Genomic DNA, 24360 nt, shown 5'->3' on the forward strand with positions numbered 1-24360 from the left:
GTATAGAGAATGATTTATTTCAGCTTTTATTTCTTTCATCACATTCCCAGTGGGTCACAAGTTTACATACACTCAATTAGTATTTGGTAGCATTGCCTTTAAATTGTTTAACTTGGGTCAAACGGTTCAGGTAGCCTTCCACAAGCTTCCCACAATAAATTGGATGAATTTTGGCCCATTCCTTCTGACAGAGCTGGTGTAACTGAGTCAGCTTTGTAGGCATCCTTGCTTGCACACACTTTTTCAGTTCTGCGCACATGTTTTCTATAGATTGAGGTCAGGGCTTTGTGATGGCCACACCTATACCTTGACTTTGTTGTCCTTAAGCCATTTTGCCACAACTTTGGAAGTATGCTTGGGGTCATTGTCCATTAGGAAGACCAATTTGCAACCAAGCTTTAACTTCCTGACGGATGTTGCTTCAATACATCCACATCATTTTCCTCATGATGCCATCTATTTTGTGAAGTGCATCAGTCCCTCCTGCAGCAAAGTACCCCCACAACATGATGCTGCCACCCTCGTGCTTCAAGGTTGGGATGGTGTTCTTCAGTTTGCAAGCGTTTTCCTCCAAACATAATGGCCATTATGGCCAAACGGTTCTATTTGTGTTTCATCAGACCAGAGGACATTTCTCCAAAAAGTATGATCTTTGTCCCCATGTGCATTTGCAAACCGTAGTCTGGCCTTTTTATGGCGGTTTTGGAGCAGTGGCTTCTTCCTTGCTGAGCGGCCTTTCAGGTTGTCGATATAGGACTTGTTTCACTGTGGATAGAGATACTTTTGTACCTGTTTCATCCAGCATCTTCACAAGGTCCTTCGCTATTGTTATGGGATTGATTTGCACTTTTCGCACCAAAGTACGTTCATCTCTAGAAGACAGAACGCATCTCCTTCCTGAGCGGTATGACGGCTGCGTGGTCCCATGTTGTTTATTCCTTAAGTACTATTGTTTGTACAGATGAACGTGGTACCTTCAGGCGTTTGGAAATTGCTCCCAAGGATGAACCAGACTTGTGGAGGTCTACACTTTTATTTCTGAGATCTTGGCTGATTTTTTTTAATTTTCCCATGATGTCAAGCAAAGAAGCACTCAGTTTAAAGGTAGGCCTTGAAATACATCCGCAGGTACACCTCCAATTGACTCAAATGATGTCAATTAGCCTATCAGAAGCTTCTAAAGCCATGACATCATTTTCTGGAATTTTCCAAGCTGTTTAAAGGCACAGTCAACTTAATGTATGTAAACTTCTGACCCACTGGAATTGTGATACAGTGAATTATATGTGAAATAATCTGTCTGTAAACAATTGTTGGAAAAATGACTTGTGTCATGCACAAAGTAATGTCCTAACTGACTTGCCAAAACTATAGTTTGTTAAACAAGTTTTAAATACTCCAACCTAAGTGTATGTAAACGTCCAACTTCAACTGTATATATACACACACACTACCATTCAAAAGTTTGGGGTCATTTAGAAATGTTCTTGTTTTTGAAAGAAAAGCTAAAAATGTTGTCCATTAAAATAACATCAAACTGATCAGAAATACAGTGTTAATGTTGTAAATGACTATTGTAGCTGGAAAGGGCTGATTTGTAATGGAATATCTTGAGGCCCATTATCAGCAACCATCACTACTGTGTTCCAATGGCACGTTGTGTTAGTGTTGTTTTTAAAGGCTAATTGATCATTAGAAAACCCTTTTGCAATTATGTTAGCACAGCTGAAAACTGTTGTTCAAATTAAAGAAGCAATAAAACTGGCCTTCTTTAGACTAGTTGAGTCTCTGGAGCATCAACATTTGTGGGTTCGATTACAGGCTCAAAACGGCTGGAAACAAATAACTTTCTTCTGAAACTCGTCAGTCTGTTCTTGTTCTGAGAAATGAAGGCTATTCCATGCGAGAAATTGCCAAGAAACTGAAGATCTCGTACAAGGCTGTGTACTACTCCAGTCACAGAGCAGTGCAAACTGGCCCTAACCAGAATAGAAAGAGGAGTGGGAGGCTCCGGTGCACAACTAAGCAATAGGACAAGTACATTAGTGTCTAGTTTGACTCCGGGATACTGGCTTTCTAGGCAGAGTTCCTCTGTCCAGTGTCTGTGTTCTTTTGCCCATCGTAATCTTTAATTTTTATTGGCCAGTCTGAGATATGGCTTTTTCTTTGAAACTCTGCCTAGAAGGCCAGCATCTCAGAGTCGTCTCTTCACTGTTGACGTTGAGACTGGTGTTTTGCGGGTACTATTTAATGAAGCTGCCAGTTGAGGACTTGTGAGGCGTCTGTTTCTCAAACTAGACACTCTAATGTACTTGTCCTCTTGCTCAGTTGTGCACCGGGGCCTCCCACTCTCCTTTCTATTCTGGTTAGAGCCAGTATGCGCTGTTCTGTGAAGGGAGTAGTACACAGCGATGTATGCGATCTTCAGTTTCTTGGCAATTTCTCGCATGGAATAGCCTTCATTTCTCAGAACAAGAATAGACTGTCGAGTTTTAGAAGAAAGTTTTTTTTTGTTTCTGGCCATTTTTCTGAGTGACCCCAAACTTGAGTAATCGTGTATATACTGAACAAAAATATAAACGCAATGTAACAATTTCAACAATTTTACTGAGTTGCAGTTCATATGAAGAAATACATCCATTAGACCCTAATCTATGGATTTCACATGACTTGTCTAGGGAGCAGCCATGGTAGGACATCGGCCCACCCACTGGGGAGCCATCCCCAGCCAATGAGAATGTATTTTTTTCCACACAAAAGGGCTTTATTACAGACAGAAATACTTTTGTTTCATCAGCTATCCGGGTGGCTGGTCTCAGACGATCCCGCAGGTGGAGAAGGCGGATCTTGAGGTCCTGGGCTGGCATGGTTACACGTAGTCTGTGGTTGTGAGGCCGGTTAGACATGCTGCCAAATTCTCTAAAACAACGTTGGAGGTGGCTTATGGTAGAGAAATGAACATTCAATTCTCAGACAACTGCTCTGGTGGACATTCGTGCCGTCAGCATGCCAATTGCGCTCTCCCTCAATTTGAGACATCTGTGGCATTGTGTTGTGTGACAAAACTGCACATTTTAGAGTGGCCTTATTGTCCCCAGCACAAGGTGCACCTGTGTAATGATTATGCTGTTTCATCAGCTTCTTGATGTGCCACACCTGTCAGGTGGATGGATTATCTTGGCAAAGGAGAAATTCTCACAAACAGGGACGTAAAACAAATTTGTGCACAAAATTAGAGAAATAAGCTTTTGGAACATTTCTGGGATATTTTATTTCCGTTCATGAAACATGGGACCAACACTTTACATGTTGCGTTTATATTTTTGTTCAGTATAGTTGGATAATAATAAATCATCAATAATTGGTGGTTCAGCTGTGTGTACATTAAAAACTAGTGAAAAATATGTTACCTTGAACATTTATTTGTATACTGAAAGATAGATGTACATTTATGAATAATTTAAGTTTATCTTGCAAACTGTATCTCAGTAAAACAAGGAGTAAAACGTTAATAATAATTTGTCAATTTTGGGAGTTTGACGTTGTGTAATGTCGTCTTTTAAAAGTCAATACAAGTCAGGTACACATTGTTCCTTAATATTATAGTGAGTCTCCTGACTACAGTAAATAATATGTACAACAACCAGGTCTTGCACAAAGACAACCAATATTATACCCTACCACTCTATATACTGCCCTGCCCCCTCCAGGCTTACCTCCTCCCACCCCAAAAAAAGATCTAGAGAGAACAGTAAGGAAGGATGAATGGAAGGAAAAGAGGGAGGAAGGAGGAGGCTATAGAATCAAACCTTACTAGCAGGGGAGTGAGAGAGAGAGAGCGGTTTTCAGGGTTGTCCAAAAACATACTTATTACACTTAAAACGAATACAAATGTCAACCCTCTTTTTGTTATCCCTCATTGAAATTAATAAAAATATTTGTCACCCCAGGTCCTTGCTGGGGCGAAGTGAGGGTGTTGAAAGGGAAGACAAAAGAGAGGGAAAGAGGCACAGGTGAGGACCATCTCTCTCAAACGTCCCATTCCCCTCAAATATGCAAACCGGTTGCTAGAGCTAATCATATGACATTGCTACCAGCCCGTAGCAAGGATCAGGTCCACTATAACAATGAGAGGAGTAATATTAGTAACAGTAATACAATAACAACATAATGAACTGCAAAGTTACATGTGTTTGATTAAAAAAGAAGACAAGTTCGATGTCTTTAAAAAAAAGTTAGATAATAAAACTGCTTGGCATTAAATGTAATAGGCCTGTCAGCCTGACGTCCTCAACTGAAGTCTACAAATATATAAAACATGGTAGAAGTGACAGTGAGAAATGTAAAGCCATGATGTGCCCATTGACTCCTTCTCCCCGCCTCCTTCCCTCATGGCGAGCGAATCAGACTAGCAGGAACGCTTTGTGCACGCTTTACTGGCATCTTCTGTAGCCAATCATGGCAAGTGAGGGCGAGGTCCTAAACTCTCTCCTGTCCCCCTCACAGACCTGTCCTGAAGTTATGCTTTTATGGATCAAAGTAGAGAAAAATCTAACAGAACAAGGATCCTTCTGATCCCTCACCAGGGTAGTGCGGGCTCTCTATCTAATGGCATCATCTCAAGCCAGTGGGGACCCAGCCCCCTAATGTCCAGCAGAAACAAATTAGCCAATGGGCGACTTGAGAGCCAGACCCTCTTCAGCAGCCAATTAACTGATCTTGCTTCCCAAGCCCTCCATTTTTAAAAACAAGCCAGTCCTGTTAGAGTGAGATAAATTACCTCAAACAGTCCCAGTAAATGATATGCTATTCAGTCTGAAAGATGGGCCCTGCTCCAAGGCAATGGGAAACAGCTGGAGAGTTATTGTATAGTCTATAGTCCACTGGCATCAATGGAAGCTTACAGGGATAATATTCATATTACTAACAAAGTGCTAATTCAAGTGTGAGTATTGGAGTTTGGGGTTCATCAGCCGTGTGTGTGTGTGTCACTGGCATTTTAAATGTCATTTTTTGGAGAGGGGGAATTACACTTCTTTTTTTTAAATCCCCTTTTAAGTTTTAAACAATTCCACCTCTGACACATTTTGCAAACACACATCCTCTTGGTCTCGTCCACTTGCTCTTTCTGACCTGGCTCTCTGGAGAAAGAGAGAGAGACCGGTCCAGATACGCACACGGACAGAGGGGTGTAGCTTCAACAAAATTAAGAGGCGGGATTTGGGGAACTGGTCCATCGCTGATTGGTCAATCCAGCCTGTCGGCATCCTTCATCTAGAAGACTCCTGCGAATCCCTCGGCTCTTCTGGACTACTCTCCCGCTCTCGATCCGCCTCCTCTCCCAATGGCTCCGCCCCTCCTGTCCCTTCCCCTGATTGGGTGCCAGATGGTCCGGGGAGCGAGGAGGCCTCGTTGGTCTCAGAGGGGACGGCAGTCTGCATGATCTTCTGTCGGACCTCCCTGATCTTCAGCTGCAGACACACCTTGGTGGGGAAGATGTCTGAGTAGCGTGCCTGGAAGGCTGCCGTGGCCTGGGCTGGAGAGCGGACAGGAGAAGGGGAAAGACAGAGAGGAAGTGTTGATTGACGAGGAATGTAGAAAAAAAAACTATTTTGCTGGGTCGGGAGGACTGTGTACACTGTAAATGAGAGTGAGAGTAGGGCCTATGTACAATACAAGTCAAAAGTTTGGACACCTACTCATTACAGGGTTTTTCTTTATTTTGACTATGTTCTACATTGTAGAGTAGTGAAGACATCAAACCTATGAAATAACACATATGGAATTATGTAGTTACCAAAAATGTGTAGGGGTGGTATATAGAAGATAGACCTATTTGGTAAAAATCCAAGTCCATATTATAGCAAGAACAGCTCAAATAAGCAAAGAGAAACGACAGTCCATCATTACTTTAAGACATGAAGGTTGGTCAATACGGAACATTTCAAGAACTTTGAAAGTTTCTTCCAGTGCAGTCGCAAAAACCCATCAAGCACTATGATGAAACTGGAGGATCGCCACAGGAAAGGAAGACCCAGAGTTACCTCTGCTGCAGAGGATAAGTTACCAGCCTCAGAAATTGCAGCCCAAATAAATGCTTCAGAGTGGAAGTAAAGGACACATCTCAACCTCAACCTTTCAGACGAGACGGCGTGAATCAGGCCTTAATGGTCGAGTTGCTGCAGAGAATCCACTACTAAAGGACACCAATAAGAAGAAGAGACTTGCTTGAGCCAAGAAACACAAGCAATGGACATTAGACCGGTGAAAATCTGTCCTTTGGTCTGATGAGTCTTAATTTGAGATTTTTGGTTCCAACCGCTCTTTGTGAGACACAGAGTAGGTGAACGGATGATCTCCGCATGCGTGGTTCCCACCATGAAGCATGGAGGTGTGATGGTGCTTTGCTGGTGATAATGTCTAATTTATTTAGAATTCAAGGCACACTAAACCAGCATGGCTACCACAGCATTCTGCATCGATACGCCATCCAATCTGGTTTGCACTTAGTGGGACTATCATTTGTTTTTCAACAGGACAATGACCCAACACACCTCCAGGTTGTGTAAGGGCTATTTGACCAAGAAGGAGAGTGATGAGTGCTGCATCAGATGACCTGGCCTCCACAATCACCCAACCTCAACCCAATTGAGATGGTTTGGGATAAGTTGGACCGTAGAGTGAAGGAAAAGCAGCCAACAAGTGCTCAGCATGTGGGAACTCCTTCAAGACTGTTGGAAAAGCATTCCAGGTGAAGCTGGTTGAGAGAATGCCAAGAGTGTGCAAAGCTGTCATCAAGGCAAAGGGTGGCTACTTCGAAGAATCTATTTTGATTTGTTTCATAATTTTTTGGTTACTACATGATTCCATAGTTTTGATGTCGTCACTATTATTCTACAATGTAGAAAATTGTAAAAACAAAGAAAAACCCTTGAATGAGTAGGTGTGTCCAAACTTTCAACAGGTACTGTATATAAAAAGCTATATGCAAGTGTGTGTATGTGTTTCTGTACTGACCTGACGGAAAGAAGCCATGCTCCTGGAAGAGCTGCATGACGAGGGCTCGTCTCTGGTCCAGGGTGCGTCTCAGAGAGGAGTAGGGCACCTTGTCAAACTCCAGCTCCCCCAGGATGTCCTCTCCATCAGCACCTGTCCCTGGAGGGGGACACACAGACAGGGGGGCTGACAGACACACTCTGGTTAGTCTTTTATATAAAACATTTGTGTAAACATGGAACATATATTTTAGGATTTGGAAGAGCAGTTTATTATACAGCGCATTTGGAAAGTTCAGACCCCTTGACTTTTTCCAGTTTTGTTACATTACAGCCTTATTCTAAAATCATCAATTTACACACAATACCCCATAACGCCAAAACAAAAACAGATTTTTAGAAATGTTTGCCAATTTAAATATCACATTTACATAAGTATTCAGACACTTTACTCAGCACTTTGTTGAAACACCTTTGGCAGCGATTACAGCCTTGAGTCTTCTTGGGTATGACGCTACAAGCTTGGCACACCTGTATTTGTGGAGTTTTTCCTATTCCTCTCTCAAGCTCTGTCAGGTTGGATGGGGAGTGTCGCTGCACAGCTATTTTCAGGTCTCTCCAGAGATGTTCGATCAGGTTCAAGTCCGGGCTCTGGCGGGGACATTCAGAGACTTGTCCTGAAGCCACTCCTGCGTTGTCGTCTTGGCTGTGTGCTTCGTGTTGTTGTCCTGTTGGAAGGTGATTCTTCACCCCAGGCTGAGGTCCTGAGCGCTCTGGAGTAGGTTTTCATCAAGGATCTCTCTGTTCTTTTATTTTATTTATTTAAGCTTTATATAACCAGGAAGCGTCCTGGCCAAGATAGGCAGCACCAAGTCATTACAAAAACGACAGACAAACAACATGAAAAACTACAAGTAATCTAGTAAAAACCATAGAATTTCACTAGAGTATAACAAAATCAAAAACAGTAGAATAAAAACATTGACAGGTCAGGGAATCAGTCTCAAGATCATTCATCAGTGATTTAAAAATACCGATCGGGACAAGTTCTTCCAGTTTATAAGTATTCTGTAAGGCGTTCCAAGACGATGGCGCAGAGAACATAAAAGCCCTTTTACCAAATTCAGTTCGGACATTTGGAACAGTTAGCAGGATAAGGTCCAGCGAACGAAGAGAGTACCCACCACATTTCTGAACAATAAAAATGCCCAAATAAAAAGGTAGTAAACCCAAAATGGCTTTGTAAATAAAAGTATACCAGTGCCTGAGCCTACGAGTGACTAGAGAATGCCAGCCAACCCTGGTATACAAAGTGCAGTGGTGCGTAAGGGTTTGGCAGTTTAAAATAAATCTCAAAGTGCCATGGCAAAGGGTGTCAATCAATCTCAAACACTGAGCGGAACCATTCATATATAAAATTTCCCCATAGTCTAGTAAAGGCATAAATGTAGCTGATCCTAGCCTCCTTCTGGCTTCAAAAGAAAAACAGACCTTATTCCTAAAATAAAATCCCAATTTCAGCTTCATTTTTTTGTAAGTTGTTGAATACGCTATTTAAAAGAGAGGCAGTCATCAATTAAAATTCCAAGATATTTATGAGGTTACAACCTCAATCTCCTCCTGACAGGTAGTAATAGGTGGAAGGTTCAGAGGTCTATTTCTTGCTTTAGAAAACACCATTAGTTTTGTTTTGTCAGTATTGAGGATACGCTTCAATTGACACAAGGTATGTTGAACAGTATAAAAAGCAGTTTGCAAGTTCTGGAAAGCTTTTGTAAGAGACGAGGCACAACAGTAAATAACAGTATCATCAGCATAAAAATGAATTTGCGCATTGGACGTTTTTGTCTAAATCATTTATATAAATAGTGAATAAGAGAGGACCAAGTACAGAGCCTTGGGGCACACCATTAAAGACAGACAATTTAACAGACATAAGCCCATCAAATTGAGTGCACGGAGTTCTATCAGACAGATAGTTAGCAAACCATGCAACTGCATGCTCCGAAAGACCTACACTCGACAATCAGTGTATAGCATGATCAACTGTATCAAAAGCCTTAGAGAGATCAATAAAAAGTGAGACAGTGCTATTTTTTGTCAAGGGCTTTTGTGATATCATTTAAAACCTTCATGGCTGCTGTAATTGTGCTATGCTTCTTCCTGAAGCCCGATTGGTACATTGATAAAATAGTTAGTAAATAAAAACTTTTAGCTGTTCACTCACAAGGGTTTCAAGTATTTTCAGATTGGCCTATAATTATTTAAAAGAGTTGGATCTCCCCCTTTTAAAAGTGGTAGGACTAATGCTGATTTCCAGATTTTTGGAATCTCATTACATTCCAGGGTTAGTGGTTCAGCTATGAAATCAGCTGACAGATTTAAAAAGCAGGGATCCAAAAGATCAGGATCTGCAGGCTTTGTCTGATCTATGGACTTCAGGGCTTTATGTACCACCTGCACTGAGAATGGCAAAAAGCTAAAAGTTTGACCAGCTCTCACTGGTTCATTCACACAGGGTTGTACAGAGACAGAAGACACTGAATCAAACAGCCTAACAGATGATACAAAGTGCTCTGAAAAAATTCAGCATTTCAGTTTTGTCATATACAGCAACAGAGTCCTTCAAAACACATGACGGTAATTCATTAACATTACTGTTACCAGACAGATTTAATAGCCTTCCAAAACTTTCTAGGGTCATTCAGGTTCGTAACTGCCTAAAAATAAGCCACTCAGCATCAGAACATGATTTCCTTGCTTTAGCCCAGGCTAGATTACGGTCGTGAATAATACAAGACAGCTCAGAAGAAAACCATGGATTATCCCGCCCTTTAACCCTGAACCTGCGGAATGGGGCATGTTTGTTTACTATTTGGAAAAAAACACCATGAAAGAATTTCCAGGCAGTTTCCACATCAGGGATAAGATCAATCTTGCTCCAGTCAAAATAAAACAAATCATGAAAGAAAGCCTGCTCATTAAAACACTTCAAATTTCTCTTACGAATAAATTGTGGGTTTGTCTTAGGAACCTTAGTATTTCTAACAGCAACAGCACAATGGTCACTTAAATCCTTACAAAAAAACACCAACAGCAGAATATTTATGTGAAAATTTGTCAATATCAAATCAATCAGGGTAGATTTATCTGGGCATTTAAGATTTGGGCGAGTGGGTGAATTAATCAACTGGATAAGATTCATAGAATTACAAAACATCTTTGCCTCGATCCTGACTAGTCTCCCAGCCCCTGCGGCTAAAAACATCCCCACAGCTTGACGTTGCCACCACTGCGCTTCACCGTAGGGATGGTGCCAGGTTTCCTCCAGACGTGACGCTTGGCATTCAGGCCAAAGAGTTCAATCTTGGTTTTATCAGACCAGAGAATCTTGCTTGTCATTGAGAGTATTTTAGCTGCTTTCCAAGCGGGCTGGCATGTGCCTTTTACTGAGGAGCGGATTCCGTCTGGCCACTCTACCATAAAAGGCCTGATTGGTGGAGTGCTGCAGAGATAGACCCTTCCAGAAGGACAACTGTCATCTCCATAGAGGAACGCTGGAGCTCTGTCAGTGACCATCGGGTTCTTGGTCACCTCCCTGACCAAGGCCCTTCTCCCCTGATTTCTCAGTTTGGCAGGGCGGTCTTGGTGGTTCCAAACTTCTTCCATTTATGAATGATGGAGGCCACTGTGTTCTTGGGGACCTTCAATGCTGCAGAAATGTTTTGCTACCCTTCCCCAGATCTATGCCTCAACATAATCCTGTCTCTGATCTCAAAGGACAATTCCTTCGACCTCATGGCTTGGTTTTTGCTCTGACATACACTGTCAACTGCGGGACTTATATAGATAGGTGTGTGCCTTTCCAAATCATGTCCAATCAATTTAAATTTACCACAGGTGAACTCAAAAGTAGTTGTTGAAACATCTCAAGGATGATCAATGGAAACAGGATGCACCTGAGCTAAATTTTGAGTATCAAAGCAAAGGGTCTGAATACTTATATAAATAAAAAAAATCTAAAAACCTGTTTTCGCTTTGTCATTCTGAGGTATTGTGTGGAGAGTGCTGAAAAAAAATATATATTTCAAACATTTTAGAATAAAGCTGTAACGTAACAAAATGTGGAAAAAGTCAAGGGGTCAGAATACTCTCCAAAGGCACTGTAAATTAATAAACCTTACAATGAGGGTGTGAGCGTGTCTGTGCGTTTCTACCTGGTCGGTCGAAGGTGAAGACGTCTCCCTCACACTTGGCGGCGCTCTTGGGTGTGCTGGGCTCCGAGCTGCAGCTGGAGCGCCTTCTGCTCCTCCTCTTCGGGGACACAGGGTCCTCTGTGGACGAGTCCAGGTCTGGACAGAAGACGGGATGAGAAAGACACATAGACGATTCGCAGATCCCTCTACTTCAGTGGCGCACACAGTAGCAAAATGTTTTGCAACAGAAAATGTTGATCTCAGTTGTCTGTCTCCCTATTTCCTTCAAGCCTCTCTACCACCTCTCTCTCTCTCTTACCTGTGGAGTTCTTCCTCTTGCGGCGGTAGCTGCCCAGAATGGCGCGGGGGGAGGTGGCCAGGCTCTGCAGGGTGGGGGAGGGCAGCACCTCCTCTGGCCTGAACTCTGGTAGCTGAGCAAAACGCTCCTCAAAATACACCTCCGACAACACCCTGGGAGAAAGAGGGGGATGAGGGAGAGAAAGGAGAGAAACACATGAGTAAGGTACCTGAACCCTTTGAAGTGTCAGGATGACTCAGGGATACTCACTAACAAACATTTTATAAATTGATAGATGGCGTGTCTATACTCAGGGTAACTCACTTGTCCACAGAGTCAAAGGTCCTTTTGAGTGGCGGGGGGCGGGCCTTCACCTTCTTGGGAGGAGGGGCGTCTTTGTCGCTCTGGGGAGGTGGCAGGGCAGGGTCTGTACCCAAGGGAGGGGGCAGGGGTGAGGAGGGGACGGAGTCCTTCCACCCGGACTGTATGGGGCAGAGAGGAGAACAAGTTTAATAATACAGTATGCTGGGAGGGTTTCGTTTTGGGACACAGGGTGTAAAATCAGAAATGTATTTTATTTTCTATGAATGTGCATTTTTTCTATGAATGCAATTTGCATTCTTTGATTATTGAGAAGAAAAAACAAAACACTCCATCAGGTCAATCTCTCCAGCTCTCTCACCTCCTTGTTGCTGGCCTCTGTGCTGCATGTGTCAGTGTTGTCCCCAGGATCGTGTCCCTCAGGGGGTCTGTCAGAGGGGGGCTCCTCAGCAGTGTGTGTGTGTTGGGAGGGGGACGTCGACTCCACAGGACGCTCCAGCTCAAAGGAAAAACGACTGTTGGCCCCAGTGTTTTCTCTTTCTTTCTCCCTTTCCCTCTCTCGGTTCTTCTCCCTCTCCTTTCCTCGGCCTCCTCCCTCGTAGCTGCCCACCGGGATGTTGGCAACTGTGGCTTTGATTTTCTGAGGGGTTCTCACCGGGATCTGGGGAAGTTTGGGGGTGCCTGGTGCACTGCCTGCTGAAATATGTATATTATAAGTTCTCATATACTTGCATTTGTTAAGCATTAGATCTTTGTTCGAAAAACAAGGAGGGCACCTTAGACTTACTGGAAGTGTGAGAGGCCAGGGGGGGGCTACAGGGCCGCAGTGACAATGAGGAGCCACTTGGGGGTGCCACTAAGCTGCTGCTTTTATTGAAGGTCTGGGCTTCCCTCTCCGTCTGTCTGTCCGCCTGCGTGAGGGTTGGCCTGTCCGTCTGTCCGTACGCCTGTAGCTCAGGCTGCGTCTCCGCTTGTCTGTCTGCCGCTTTCTCTGACTGAGAGTGAGACGTTCTGTCCGTGGGTCTCTCCCCCACGTGCCTGTCTGTTTGTCTGTCTGACTGGAGCTGGGTGTGTGTGTGAGTGTGTGTGATGGGGGTGGCGGGGGCGAATGTGTATTTGGGCAGGATGTGGGTGGACAGACTGGAGGAGCTGGAGACTGTGTACACCATGCTGGGTGGCCCGGTAGCCATGGAGACCATCCCAGTTGCCATGGTGACGCTGGTAGGGGGGTAGATGGCGGTGATTATCTGTCCCCCTAAAGCAGAGGCTGGGCCAGAGGGGAGGGAGGGGCAGGTAGGGGACTGGACTGGGGCCTGAAGGGGAGGCTGACCTGGAGAGAGAGAGAGAGAAAGAGTTTACCACCCTTCAATGGCCAGAGTGTACGGCCAGAGTGTACTGTCAGTGACAGCCAGGGTGTGCGGCCAGGGCGTGCGGCCAGGGCGTGCGGCCAGGGCGTGCGGCCAGGGCGTGCGGCCAGGGCGTGCGGCCAGGGCGTGCGGCCAGGGCGTGCGGCCAGGGAGTACGGCCAGGGCGTGCGGCCAGGGCGTGCGGCCAGGGCGTGCGGCCAGGGCGTGCGGCCAGGGCGTGCGGCCAGGGCGTGCGGCCAGGGCGTGCGGCCAGGGAGTACGGCCAGAGAGTACGGCCAGAGAGTACGGCCAGAGAGTACGGCCAGAGAGTACGGCCAGAGAGTACGGCCAGTGACAGCCAGGGTGTACAGCCAGACTGTGATAACCTGTTTCCTCTAACCTAAAGGTTTTGCTCCTGTTCTCAAAACTGAGGGGAGATTTCTTGTTGTTACTGTTGCAGTTCACAGGGAACTTAAAAAGTGCAATATAGTTTCAAGATTGAATGGCACATGCACAATTACAGTGAAAGGCATTTCTTGCCAGCGCTAACCCCAACACTGCAATAATCAATAACAATCTAATACTAAAAATAACAAGGTGGAACTAAAGCACACAAGATGGAAAATAAGAAAAACATGATCAAGGAAGCAAGCAAAATTGGGTTGGAGCTTGCAAAATGGCAGCCATCCAGTATCCAGCTTATTCTAGATGTCCTTCAAGTGGATGCACTGACCTGTAGAGCCCTGCACGGGCATGCATTTTATGCCGGAGCCAAACCCATGCCCTACCCAGGCCTGATTGCATCTGGCAAATTTAAAGCCAGGCCCTGCCCAGCCCTGCCCGAAACCTGAAATAATGCCCTCCGTTAGTAAATCCATTAGCTGCTCCTCTCTATCGGTCACTCTGCTCATGGAGGCTCTGGGTCTGTGAGTATCCATAGTAACCGCTTTGCTTGTGCTGCTCTGCTCAATGACGAGACATGAGACTCTACACTACCACAAAACTCAAGGGACATTCTTATTTTCTGTTAAATAATCTCTTCTGCTTTATATTGGACGAGGTTGAAGCATTTCTGACTTGACTGTACTTCGCAGCAGAGCACGAGCAAATGGCTCAGCTTCAAAATGTTAGTGATCAATTTAGTTATACAGGAGCCCTGCCCGTACCTTAGTTATTGATGAGGGCCCTACCCGGCCCTAACCTGATGTATAATGTCAGGGCCCGTCGGGCTCAGGTAGCAGAGCTCTACTGACCTGTGATGAGGGGTTGGACTAGGTTCTGTCCAGGGGGGGCTATGGCTGTAAAGCCCAGCGTTGCTAGGGGCGACGAAACATATGCAGATCCAGGGGTGGGCTGGGCCTGCTGAGGGGAGGAGGAGCCTGTTGTTGTGGAGACCAGAGGCAGAGCAGAGGGGACTCCTGGCGTGGACTCGACATAGGTGATCCTGTGAGGGGTGGAGAGAGAGAGAAAAGAGAGAAGTTAAGGTGAAGAGGGAAAGAGAAAGTGTGTATGAGTGAGAGAGAGAAGATGATAGATGACAGGCAGTGAAGGAGGAGAGACAAAAGAGAGAAGTGAAGGTGAAGAGGGACAGAGAAAGTGTGTATGAGTGAGAGAGAGAAGATGATAGATGACAGGCAGTGAAGGAGGAGAGAGACAAAAGAGAGAAGTTAAGGTGAAGAGGGACAGAGAAAGTGTGTATGAGTGAGAGAGAGAAGATGATAGATGAAACAGGCAGTGAAGGAGGAGAGAGACAAAAAAAAGGAAAATAGAACAAGGATGAAAGGAGGAGAGAGGAGAGAAATGGTGCAGTGGGGGTCAGTGGGTGACAGAACAGTAGATGAGTGTGTCTGTGTGGTGGAGCCGAGAGGCAGTGAGGGGGCGGCAGGCAGGCAGCAGGCACTGCAGAGGAAGAGGCAGCCTGGGCCAGCAGCAGCAACAGAGCAGAATGACTAACACACAACACAAGAGCTGCACTTCTTCCAAAACCATTGTGTTATGTATTATGGTAGGGCAGCAGCGCTAACAGTGCACTGTTAGATTGAGTTGGTCTGTGTCCTCCTACCTGGTTGGTGGGGGCGGCAGCAGCACAGTCTGAGATGGGGCAGAACCTTGGTGCAACACTGTGGCCGTTCCCAAGGTAACGGGAAAAGGGCTCCCAGGATGCCCTGCCCCGCCTTGCTGGAGCTGGGATTGGACAACAGGCATGGGAGCGATCTGGAAGATCTATCAGAGAGAAAAAGAAATGGAGAAAGAGTGAGAAGATAAACATGTATTTAGTCATTCACCTGGGGTAACTAACTACAAGTGTAATTAGTTAGATTATTCTATGATTACAAAGACTAGTAAGAATGGTCATGTTGGGGCTCTGACAGCCCTGGGATACAGAATAAACCTACTGAAATCTCAATGTCTTGGTCTGGCTGTCATCACCATGGTAACACTGCTTTACCTTGCTTCCTGCTTGAGCTCCATTCTGGACAGGAAGAGGTGGAGCCACGAGGGGGTACTGCTGAGCAGGGGCGGGTGCAGTCCTCACTGTTGCCATGGGAAGCAGCATCTTGCCCTGTAGGACTGGGGACTGGGATTGCACTAAAGAGTGAAAGAGAGAGGAAAATATGGATAAGGTTAAGCCTTTTTTGAAAACAGTGTCACAGTTCTCCATTTATTAGAGTTTTGGTGTACGATTCTCTCTCCCCCCCACCTCTGGCTCCCGGGCTGACCACTCCCACGGCTGGGCTGGAGGTGTATCCCATCAGCGAGCCCAGCCCCACCTGCTTCCCATTGGCTATGGCCATGTGGGTGGGCGGAGCTGTCGGCAGGTTGAAGATACTGTTCGGCAGGTTGTGCAGCTGAGGGGAGGGGCTCTTGTGATTGGAGCTGGCTGATAGGGTGGGCAGGATGTATTGGACCTGTGTGATGGCTTTGCCCCCGGGGGATGCCAGAGATGACGAGGAAAGGAACTGGGGCTGGAGCAGGGAGAGGGGCAGGGGGCCGTTGGTGTGGTTGTGTGTGGGGGCAGAGACAGGGGCGGTGGGGGGCAGCTGGTGGTGGGAGGACGGATTGGGGGAGGGACTGATGAGCTGGACGGTGGACTGGCTGTGCCCCGGGAACACCAAGCTGGTCACCAGCCCCCCTGGACCTGCCCCTGCACCTATGGGATTGGGTGACGATGAGGAGTAGTAGCCAGGCCCTCCGCTTCCTGCTCCGGAGCCAATCAGAAGCTGCGCCTGTTGCAATGGGAGGGACCTCCTGTCTGATGGGTGAGGAATGGATGAAGCTGCTCCGTCTCGGGGTTTACTAGCGATGGGGACTGGCGTGCTCACGACCGGACGAACCACATTGGTCACCACTGTAGAGGCCACTCTGACAGCCCCCAACCCGAGGAGAGGAGACAGGCCAAGGGGGGCAAGGGCAGAAGGAACTGGGCCTCCGGGGCTGGAGATGACAGAGTGGCCTGAGGAGGACAGGGAAAGAGAGAGGGATGCCACTCCTCCTCCATCACCACCTCCTCCCTCTATTCCTCTCTTCCTCCTGCGGTCTGAGAGCCCACCTCCTCTCTCCTCGTTGTAGCGTTTGGAAGGGTAGGAGGAGAGAGAGACGGAGCGTCCGTGGGGGGTGGGCTGGGAGGAGGAAGAGCAGATCGCTGGAGCAAAGACACGCTGCAGAGACAGAAAGAGAAACAACTAAATGTCTGTAGCAGGTGAAAAGCAGGTCTAAAACATGTTCCACTTCTCTAAATAATGGTACTATATCAAGAAAATGATCAGTCAGACAACTAACTCAATCTAGCCTTGATAAAGGAAGAGACTTACCTTGCGATCGCTCTCGTTCCCAGAGGCGTTGTCACTGTCGCTGTCCGTCACTCTCTCCTTACACTTCAGGTCTATGGAGTTGGCAGGGTACGGGTCCTCTGTAGGGGGAAAGGGGAGTGAGGGTACTCATGGTTTATGTGCATAAACACCTATTTCTAACTTCCTCTGCCAGTATATTGTACACGTAATATGCATGTCTGGGAATCGTTTGTGTGGAATTCCCTGTGACCAAATTTCCCATAGGGGGCAATAAAGGTCTTTTGAATAGAATTTCTCAAACTGTCCAAATAAGATGATGTCATTATGGGAAAAGAGCTACCAGTAGTATTGTTTCCCAGCAGTGTAATAACCTGAGTTTTACATGTTTACCGGGACTTAATAAGCTTATAATTGTTGCGTTGTTGAGATGTCACAGCAGTTTAGTTTCTCACCAATGACATCGTCGTCTCCCTCCTCTTCACAGATGACCATGCGTTCCTCATCACTGGTCATGTCCTCACTGACCCCCCTCTGAGACCGGGACAGGGTCTGGGCGCGCCCCGAAAACTGGCCACCACCATCCCCACACATCTGAGAGAGGAGGAGGAAGAGGAGGAGAAGGAGCCAGATATAAAACAACAAAGTGATGGATGAGAGGGACGAGTCAAAATTGACACACCAAACTAAGAAACCTGTTTATCATTTGAGTAAAGTGGCTGTAGTGGAAACAACATTATGTAGCATGGCCTTACCTGTGACAGTTCGGCCAGGGCCTGTGTGTTGCCCCTCTCACACCTCTCCAGGCTGTGCACGGCACTCTGGGAGAAGGCTCGGGGGCGTGGTAGCTGACCTACATGCCCCTCCCCTGGATTCCGCTCAGACACACCCAGCAGGCCAGGCCCCACCCCTTTCAGCTCCACACCATGGGGCTCTGAGAGAGAGAAAGTAAGAGGGAGAGAGACAGTGGAGCGTAGCGAGAGGAGATAGATATTCAATCATAATGTTTTAGTGATGACAAAGCTCAGAGGAAACCTTGGCAATCAAATGAACATCTCTTCCTTTCTGTTATCTCTTATTTGGGTGTTTTGAGCAGCAGTGTGTGACTCACCGGTGGTCTCAGACATGCTCCTTTCTCTAATGTCTTTGCCCCCTGGCCCTGGGAGCCCTCGGCCATCAGAACTAGACTTCTTCCTGTCTTTGTTGCACCACTTCCAGTCTGGGTGGGCCTTAAAGTGGGCCTCCTTCACCTGATAAAGAGGGAGAGAGATAGAGGATGAGCAAACAAAATACATTCATTTTTTGGCTGCTTAGTCAGGTCAGACTAAACCATTGCACTAAATTGGTGTGTGTGTGTCACACCTGGAAGGCGAGGTCGTGATACTTCTGCTTCTCTTTGGGCCCCAGGGCATACCACCACTCGCCCAGGATCTTGCTAACCGTGCGGTTGTCCTGGTTGGGGTGCCTCTGGTGCACCAGCGCTCGATGACGCTTACTGAAGATCATGAACGCGTTCATCGGCCGCCTGATGTGGTCCTTCTCCCTCTGAGAGGGAGGAAAGAATGATTAGATGAGAGGGTGAGAGAAAGTCAGAGCGCCTTGCCAGGGATGCTCCTCTTTTAACAATGTGATTAAATGAGGAACGGAATGTATGACAAGGTAAGAGATGAATTGAGAAAATGAGTGAGCGAGAGACAGGTGAGAGGTTACCTTGTTAGGGCTGATTTTGTCCCCATCTTTGGGCAGGGCGCTGAGGGACTGAGTGCGTCTCTTCACAGGAGTCACAGACAAGGGCGGCTCAGGAAGAACACTGGGGAAGAACCTGAGAGACAGACAGGTGGAGACAGAACCATGACAACATCAGATATATCTGACCGAAACCATGTACATCTCACTCACCATCATACCTCTGTAGCAAACATGGAACATATATATATATATATTTTTTTTTTTTTTTTTTTTTTTAAACAACTTTTTGCGGGAGTAGGTCTTAGGAGAGAAATTTGAATAAAACTGTCACTCTTTCACACACACAGAGCAGGGAAAGTGGCTCCACTCCCCAGAGACATTTCGGTGGATTCAGCAGACAGCTCATGACAGTCAATGGACGACAGCAGCAGCCTGGCCACTGCCATTCTTTTCAGTTATTTTTGTGTATTTTATTGTCAAACACACAGGATATGTGCAGTGAAATGTTTTGTTTTACAGGGTCAGCCATAATAGTACGGCGCCCCTGGAGCTAATAAGGGTTAAGTGCCTTGCTCAAGGTCACATCGACACATCTTTCACCTTGTCGGCTCGGGTATTCAAACCAGCAACCTTTTGGTTACTGGCCCAACACTCTAACCGCTACACTACCTGCCACCCTGTATTCATTTAGCTTATATTCATATAGCCATTCATATGGCTAGTAATAAAGCACAGAGATGGATGCTTTTGTTCCTCACCTCGTTGTTCAAATAACATGCTGCTCTACATGTAGAAAACTTGAGTGGACGCGTGGAGCCACTCACTCTACTAGGCCTGTCCCTGCCACCAAAACATCTTGCCTGACCAAAAGTCGTCTGTTCTTTCGACCAATTAACTGGTCTAAATTTTAAAAAGCGTCTATAAAATCAACAATATGCATTACGCTTGTCTGATGCCTGACGTGGATGTTGATTCAGAGGGGTTGGGTTAAATGCAGAAGATACATTTCAGTCGAATGCATTCAGTTGTACAACTGACTAGATATCCCCTTTCCCTTTAAGCACACTTACGCATCCATCTATTCTGCCAACAATGCCTTAGTGTATGTCCCATCTCCTGATTGGATTATAGGAGCCTAAACCCACGTGAGTGATTGAAAGATGATCTGAGGTCCACACTCCTGTCCAGTTGGTGGCAGTAATGCACCTTAAAGTTGGTTGCCAACTGCCATATAAACCCCAAAGAAGAAGCCTGACGGAGGAGAGATTACCAGAAACACTGTTTACCCTTCTATCTGTGGAATAATTGTCAGAGTAGAGGACCTTGTGCATTTCAGATAAAATAACAAGCCAATGTTTATATCCCAGGACAAATTAGCTAGCAACAGCAAGCCAAATTGCCATGAATGTTTAATGTTTTTCGACCTATCACCAAATGAATATAGTTGGTTCAGAGTTTGTTTTGATATTGATATTCCATTGAAACTAGGCTATGTGCGTGTAAATATACACTGCTCAAAAAAAAAGGGAACACTTAAACAACACAATGTAACTCCAAGTCAATCACACTTCTGTGAAATCAAACTGTCCACTTAGGAAGCAACACTGATTGACAATAAATTTCACATGCTGTTGTGCAAATGGAATAGACAACAGGTGGAAATTATAGGCAATTAGCAAGACACCCCCAATAAAGGAGTGGTTCTGCAGGTGGGGACCACAGACCACTTCTCAGTTCCTATGCTTCCTGGCTGATGTTTTGGTCACTTTTGAATGCTGGCGGTGCTTTCACTCTAGTGGTAGCATGAGACGGAGTCTACAACCCACACAAGTGGCTCAGGTAGTGCAGCTCATCCAGGATGGCACATAAATGCGAGATGTCGCAAGAAGGTTTGCTGTGTCTGTCAGCGTAGTGTCCAGAGCATGGAGGCGCTAGCAGGAGACAGGCCAGTACATCAGGAGACGTGGAGGAGGCCGTAGGAGGGCAACAACCCAGCAGCAGGACCGCTACCTCCGCCTTTGTGCAAGGAGGAGCAGGAGGAGCACTGCCAGAGCCCTGCAAAATGACCTCCAGCAGGCCACAAATGTACGTGTCTGCTCAAACGGTCAGTCTCCATGAGGGTGGTATGAGGGCCCGACGTCCACAGGTGGGGGTTGTGCTTACAGCCCAACACCGTGCAGGACCTTTGGCATTTACCAGAGAACACCAAGATTGGCAAATTTGCCACTGGCGCCCTGAGCTCTTCACAGATGTGCTCAGTGTGAACCTGCTTTCATGTGACAGACGTGACAGTCTGGAGAAGGCCTATAGGTTCACCACTGAAGGCCTATAGGTTCACCACTGAAGACCTATAGGTTCACCACTGAAGACCTATAGGTTCACCACTGAAGACCTATAGGTTCACCACTGAAGACCTATAGGTTCACCACTGAAGACCTATAGGTTCACCACTGAAGACCTATAGGTTCACCACTGAAGACCTATAGGTTCACCACTGAAGACCTATAGGTTCACCACTGTACTAACCTGTCACACACTGAAGACTTATAGGTTCACCACTGTCACACACTGAAGACCTATAGGTTCACCACTGTACTAACCTGTCACACACTGAAGACCTATAGGTTCACCACTACACTGAAACCTAGGTTCACACTAACTGATGGCCTATAGGTTCACCACTGTACAAACCTGTCACACACTGATGGCCTATAGGTTCACCACTGTCACACACTGAAGACCTATAGGTTCACCACTGTACTAACCTGTCACACACTGAAGACCTATAGGTTCACCACTGTACCAACCTGTCACACACTGAAGGCCTATAGGTTCACCACTGTCACAACACTGAAGACCTATAGGTTCACCACTGTACTAACCTGTCACACACTGAAGACCTAGGTTCACCACACTAACCCGTCACACACTGAAGACCTATAGGTTCACCACTGTCACACACTGAAGACCTATAGGTTCACCACTGTCACACACTGAAGACCTATAGGTTCACCACTGTACTAACCTGTCACACACTGATGGCCTATAGGTTCACCACTGTACTAACCTGTCACACACTGAAGACCTATAGGTTCACCACTGTCACACACTGAAGACCTATAGGTTCACCACTGTACTAACCTGTCACACACTGAAGACCTATAGGTTCACCACTGTACTAACCTGTCACACACTGAAGACCTATAGGTTCACCACTGTCACACACTGAAGACCTATAGGTTCACCACTGTACTAACCTGTCACACACTGAAGGTATATAGGTTCACCACTGTACTAACCTGTCACACACTGAAGACCTATAGGTTCACCACTGTCACACACTGAAGACCTATAGGTTCACCACTGTACTAACCTGTCACACACTGAAGACCTATAGGCTCACCACTGTACTAACCTGTCACACACTGATGGCCTATAGGTTCACCACTGTACTAACCTGTCACACACTGAAGACCTATAGGTTCACCACTGTACTAACCTGTCACACACTGAAGACCTATAGGTTCACCACTGTACTAACCTGTCACACACTGAAGACCTATAGGTTCACCACTGTACTAACCTGTCACACAGATGGCCTATAGGTTCACCACTGTACTAACCTGTCATACAGATGGCCTATAGGTTCACCACTGTAACCTGTCACACACTGGAGGCCTATAGGTTCACCACTGTACTAACCTGTCACACAGATGGCCTATAGGTTCACCACTGTAACCGGTCACACACTGGAGGCCTATAGGTTCACCACTGCGCAAACATGTCTATAATAGATAAAAAGGCTGTTAAGATATTCATGTTTCAGGAAAGGAGTGTGTATATTTGGCCTGGAGAAGCAGTTCTATGTGCTGACTGAATGGAAGCTGATAATTATGAGTTTTTTAATCTGGGAAGAAATTATGAGTCCGCACTGTCCAAGACAGAGTCAAGACCGAGTACAAATGTATCCAAAATGTAGAGAAGACCGAAACACTCAAAATCTGGTCTCGAGTACTACTATTGTAAAAATAGCCTACATATAAAGCCAACAAATAAAAAACAATACAGCCTACAGGTAGAAAATAACATTATAAAAATAAATATCCTATAAATCACATTGGCTATGCATTGCCTGTCTGCAAGGAACTTGAAACATTGTATCAACTTGTGTCAGCCCAAAGCTCATGCTAACAAACTTGCAACATTGTAGAAAATATTTTGGGCCCTCAGTTTTGCTCCAGTGAGCTCAGAACAGACTGTAGGCTATAAGAGCTCATCGGGTAGGACGTTTCCACTGGATTAGAGCACAATATTTTTCCCTTTCACGCTAAGTGGTTATCGAAAGGGAGAGAGCTGAAAAGATATTCGAAATACATTGAGGACTATTGTCATTCTCAACGGATGTAATAACAGACTGTTTGCTTGAAGTGAAGAAAACATTACTTTGAGAAGCTCCACAGCCCATTAGTGGTGGTGCGTTAAGCCAATAAATACTATAAGATCCTTAAAATTGGCCTACATTTGAGCACAGGCAAGGTAGCCTATAGTCCTACTTCTATGCGTAATCAGGTACAAATTGGGGGGAGACCGCACATTCTGGAGAGACGTGCATTATGCATCCTAGCCACACTCCCCTTCCTCTTGGATTAGATCAGAAAAGTGTCTCATATTTAATAAATAAATATAGTACCAGTCAATGGTTTGGACACACCTTATCATTCAAGGGTTTTTCTTTATTTTTACTATTTTCTACATTGTAGAATAATAGTGAAGACATCAAAACTATGAAATAACACGTGGAATCATGTAGTAACCAAAAAGTGTTAAACAAATCTAAATATATTTTAGATTTGAAATTCTTCAAAGTAGCCACCCTTCCCCTTGATGACAGCTTTGCACACTCGTCTTACAATGTAGAAAACAGTAAAAATAAAGAAAAACACCAGAATGAGTAGGTGTGTCCAAACTTTTGACTGGTATATGTATATATATATATCTGTATATATTTGCTACAGCTCAAAAAAAAAAATCTTAGTTGACCAACAGCCTAACGACCAAACAATCAACTAATTGGAGTCAGCCCTAGTGTCCACATGCAGTCACGCACGCACACACACACACACTTACGGGTCATCCACATCACTCTCAGTCTCACTGTCTGGCCTCTCTCTTTCGGCCTCCCTCTCCCTCTCAGGGGCCAGGTCATCTGTGGAGGGAGTTGGCCTTGTGGGTCCTCTCTCCAGGGTGGGGGGGTCCTCATTGGCCTCCTGTAGCAGCACTGCACCCCCCTGAGACTCTGAGAAAGACAGGAAAAGGGGGTATTTTCGCAATGATTCAAATCTCTGATAGTTATCTGGTAATACCAATGTTTGTGTTATGTAACTTTTATGTTTCTTTCATGAGTTTGAAATCATGGTAGAAATTGCAATCTTGTTGGGATTTGGGTAGAATTTAACTAACAACCTACCTGTTTTCAGACTGGCAGCTTGGGGATGATTGATTGGTTGTTGGCCCTCACCAGACTGAGTAGAGGCGTCTGATTGGGTTGGTGCCAGGAAAGGGACCAATGAATGCCAGGGAAACACAGGAACTGACCGGGGTTCCACGTTGGTCCAGACTTTAAAAAAAAAAAATACAAAGAAATGGTTAGGCCTACTCCTTTCATAACAGTTTATGGACTCACAATATGTCCAGACAATACACTCCTCATAGTAAGCTAGCCCAAAC

General features: G+C 45.7%; 1 protein-coding gene across 2 annotated transcripts in view; it reads right to left on the reverse strand.

Moving 5' to 3' along the window:
* Positions 1 to 3406: 3406 nt before the first annotated feature.
* The window catches only part of LOC112244076 (protein capicua homolog), a 42400-nt gene continuing 21446 nt past the window's right edge, over positions 3407 to 24360 (reverse strand). For both annotated transcript variants that reach the window (XM_042304956.1, XM_042304954.1), the window contains exons 2-21: positions 24101 to 24250; positions 23761 to 23929; positions 18655 to 18766; positions 18307 to 18489; positions 18056 to 18194; positions 17700 to 17878; positions 17400 to 17538; positions 16969 to 17066; positions 15858 to 16815; positions 15606 to 15745; positions 15219 to 15379; positions 14410 to 14600; positions 13890 to 14003; positions 12598 to 13140; positions 12172 to 12506; positions 11814 to 11971; positions 11511 to 11662; positions 11213 to 11347; positions 7018 to 7182; positions 3407 to 5536 (exon numbers count right to left, since the gene is read on the reverse strand). In XM_042304956.1, the coding sequence (XP_042160890.1) occupies positions 5271 to 5536; positions 7018 to 7182; positions 11213 to 11347; positions 11511 to 11662; positions 11814 to 11971; positions 12172 to 12506; positions 12598 to 13140; positions 13890 to 14003; positions 14410 to 14600; positions 15219 to 15379; positions 15606 to 15745; positions 15858 to 16815; positions 16969 to 17066; positions 17400 to 17538; positions 17700 to 17878; positions 18056 to 18194; positions 18307 to 18489; positions 18655 to 18766; positions 23761 to 23929; positions 24101 to 24250 (4487 nt within the window). In that variant the 3' untranslated portion in view covers positions 3407 to 5270. The remainder of the gene's footprint in view (positions 5537 to 7017; positions 7183 to 11212; positions 11348 to 11510; positions 11663 to 11813; positions 11972 to 12171; positions 12507 to 12597; positions 13141 to 13889; positions 14004 to 14409; positions 14601 to 15218; positions 15380 to 15605; positions 15746 to 15857; positions 16816 to 16968; positions 17067 to 17399; positions 17539 to 17699; positions 17879 to 18055; positions 18195 to 18306; positions 18490 to 18654; positions 18767 to 23760; positions 23930 to 24100; positions 24251 to 24360) is intronic.

The sequence above is a fragment of the Oncorhynchus tshawytscha genome, linkage group LG23, assembly GCF_018296145.1.
Source record: "Oncorhynchus tshawytscha isolate Ot180627B linkage group LG23, Otsh_v2.0, whole genome shotgun sequence".
Classification (NCBI taxonomy): Eukaryota; Metazoa; Chordata; class Actinopteri; order Salmoniformes; family Salmonidae; genus Oncorhynchus; species Oncorhynchus tshawytscha.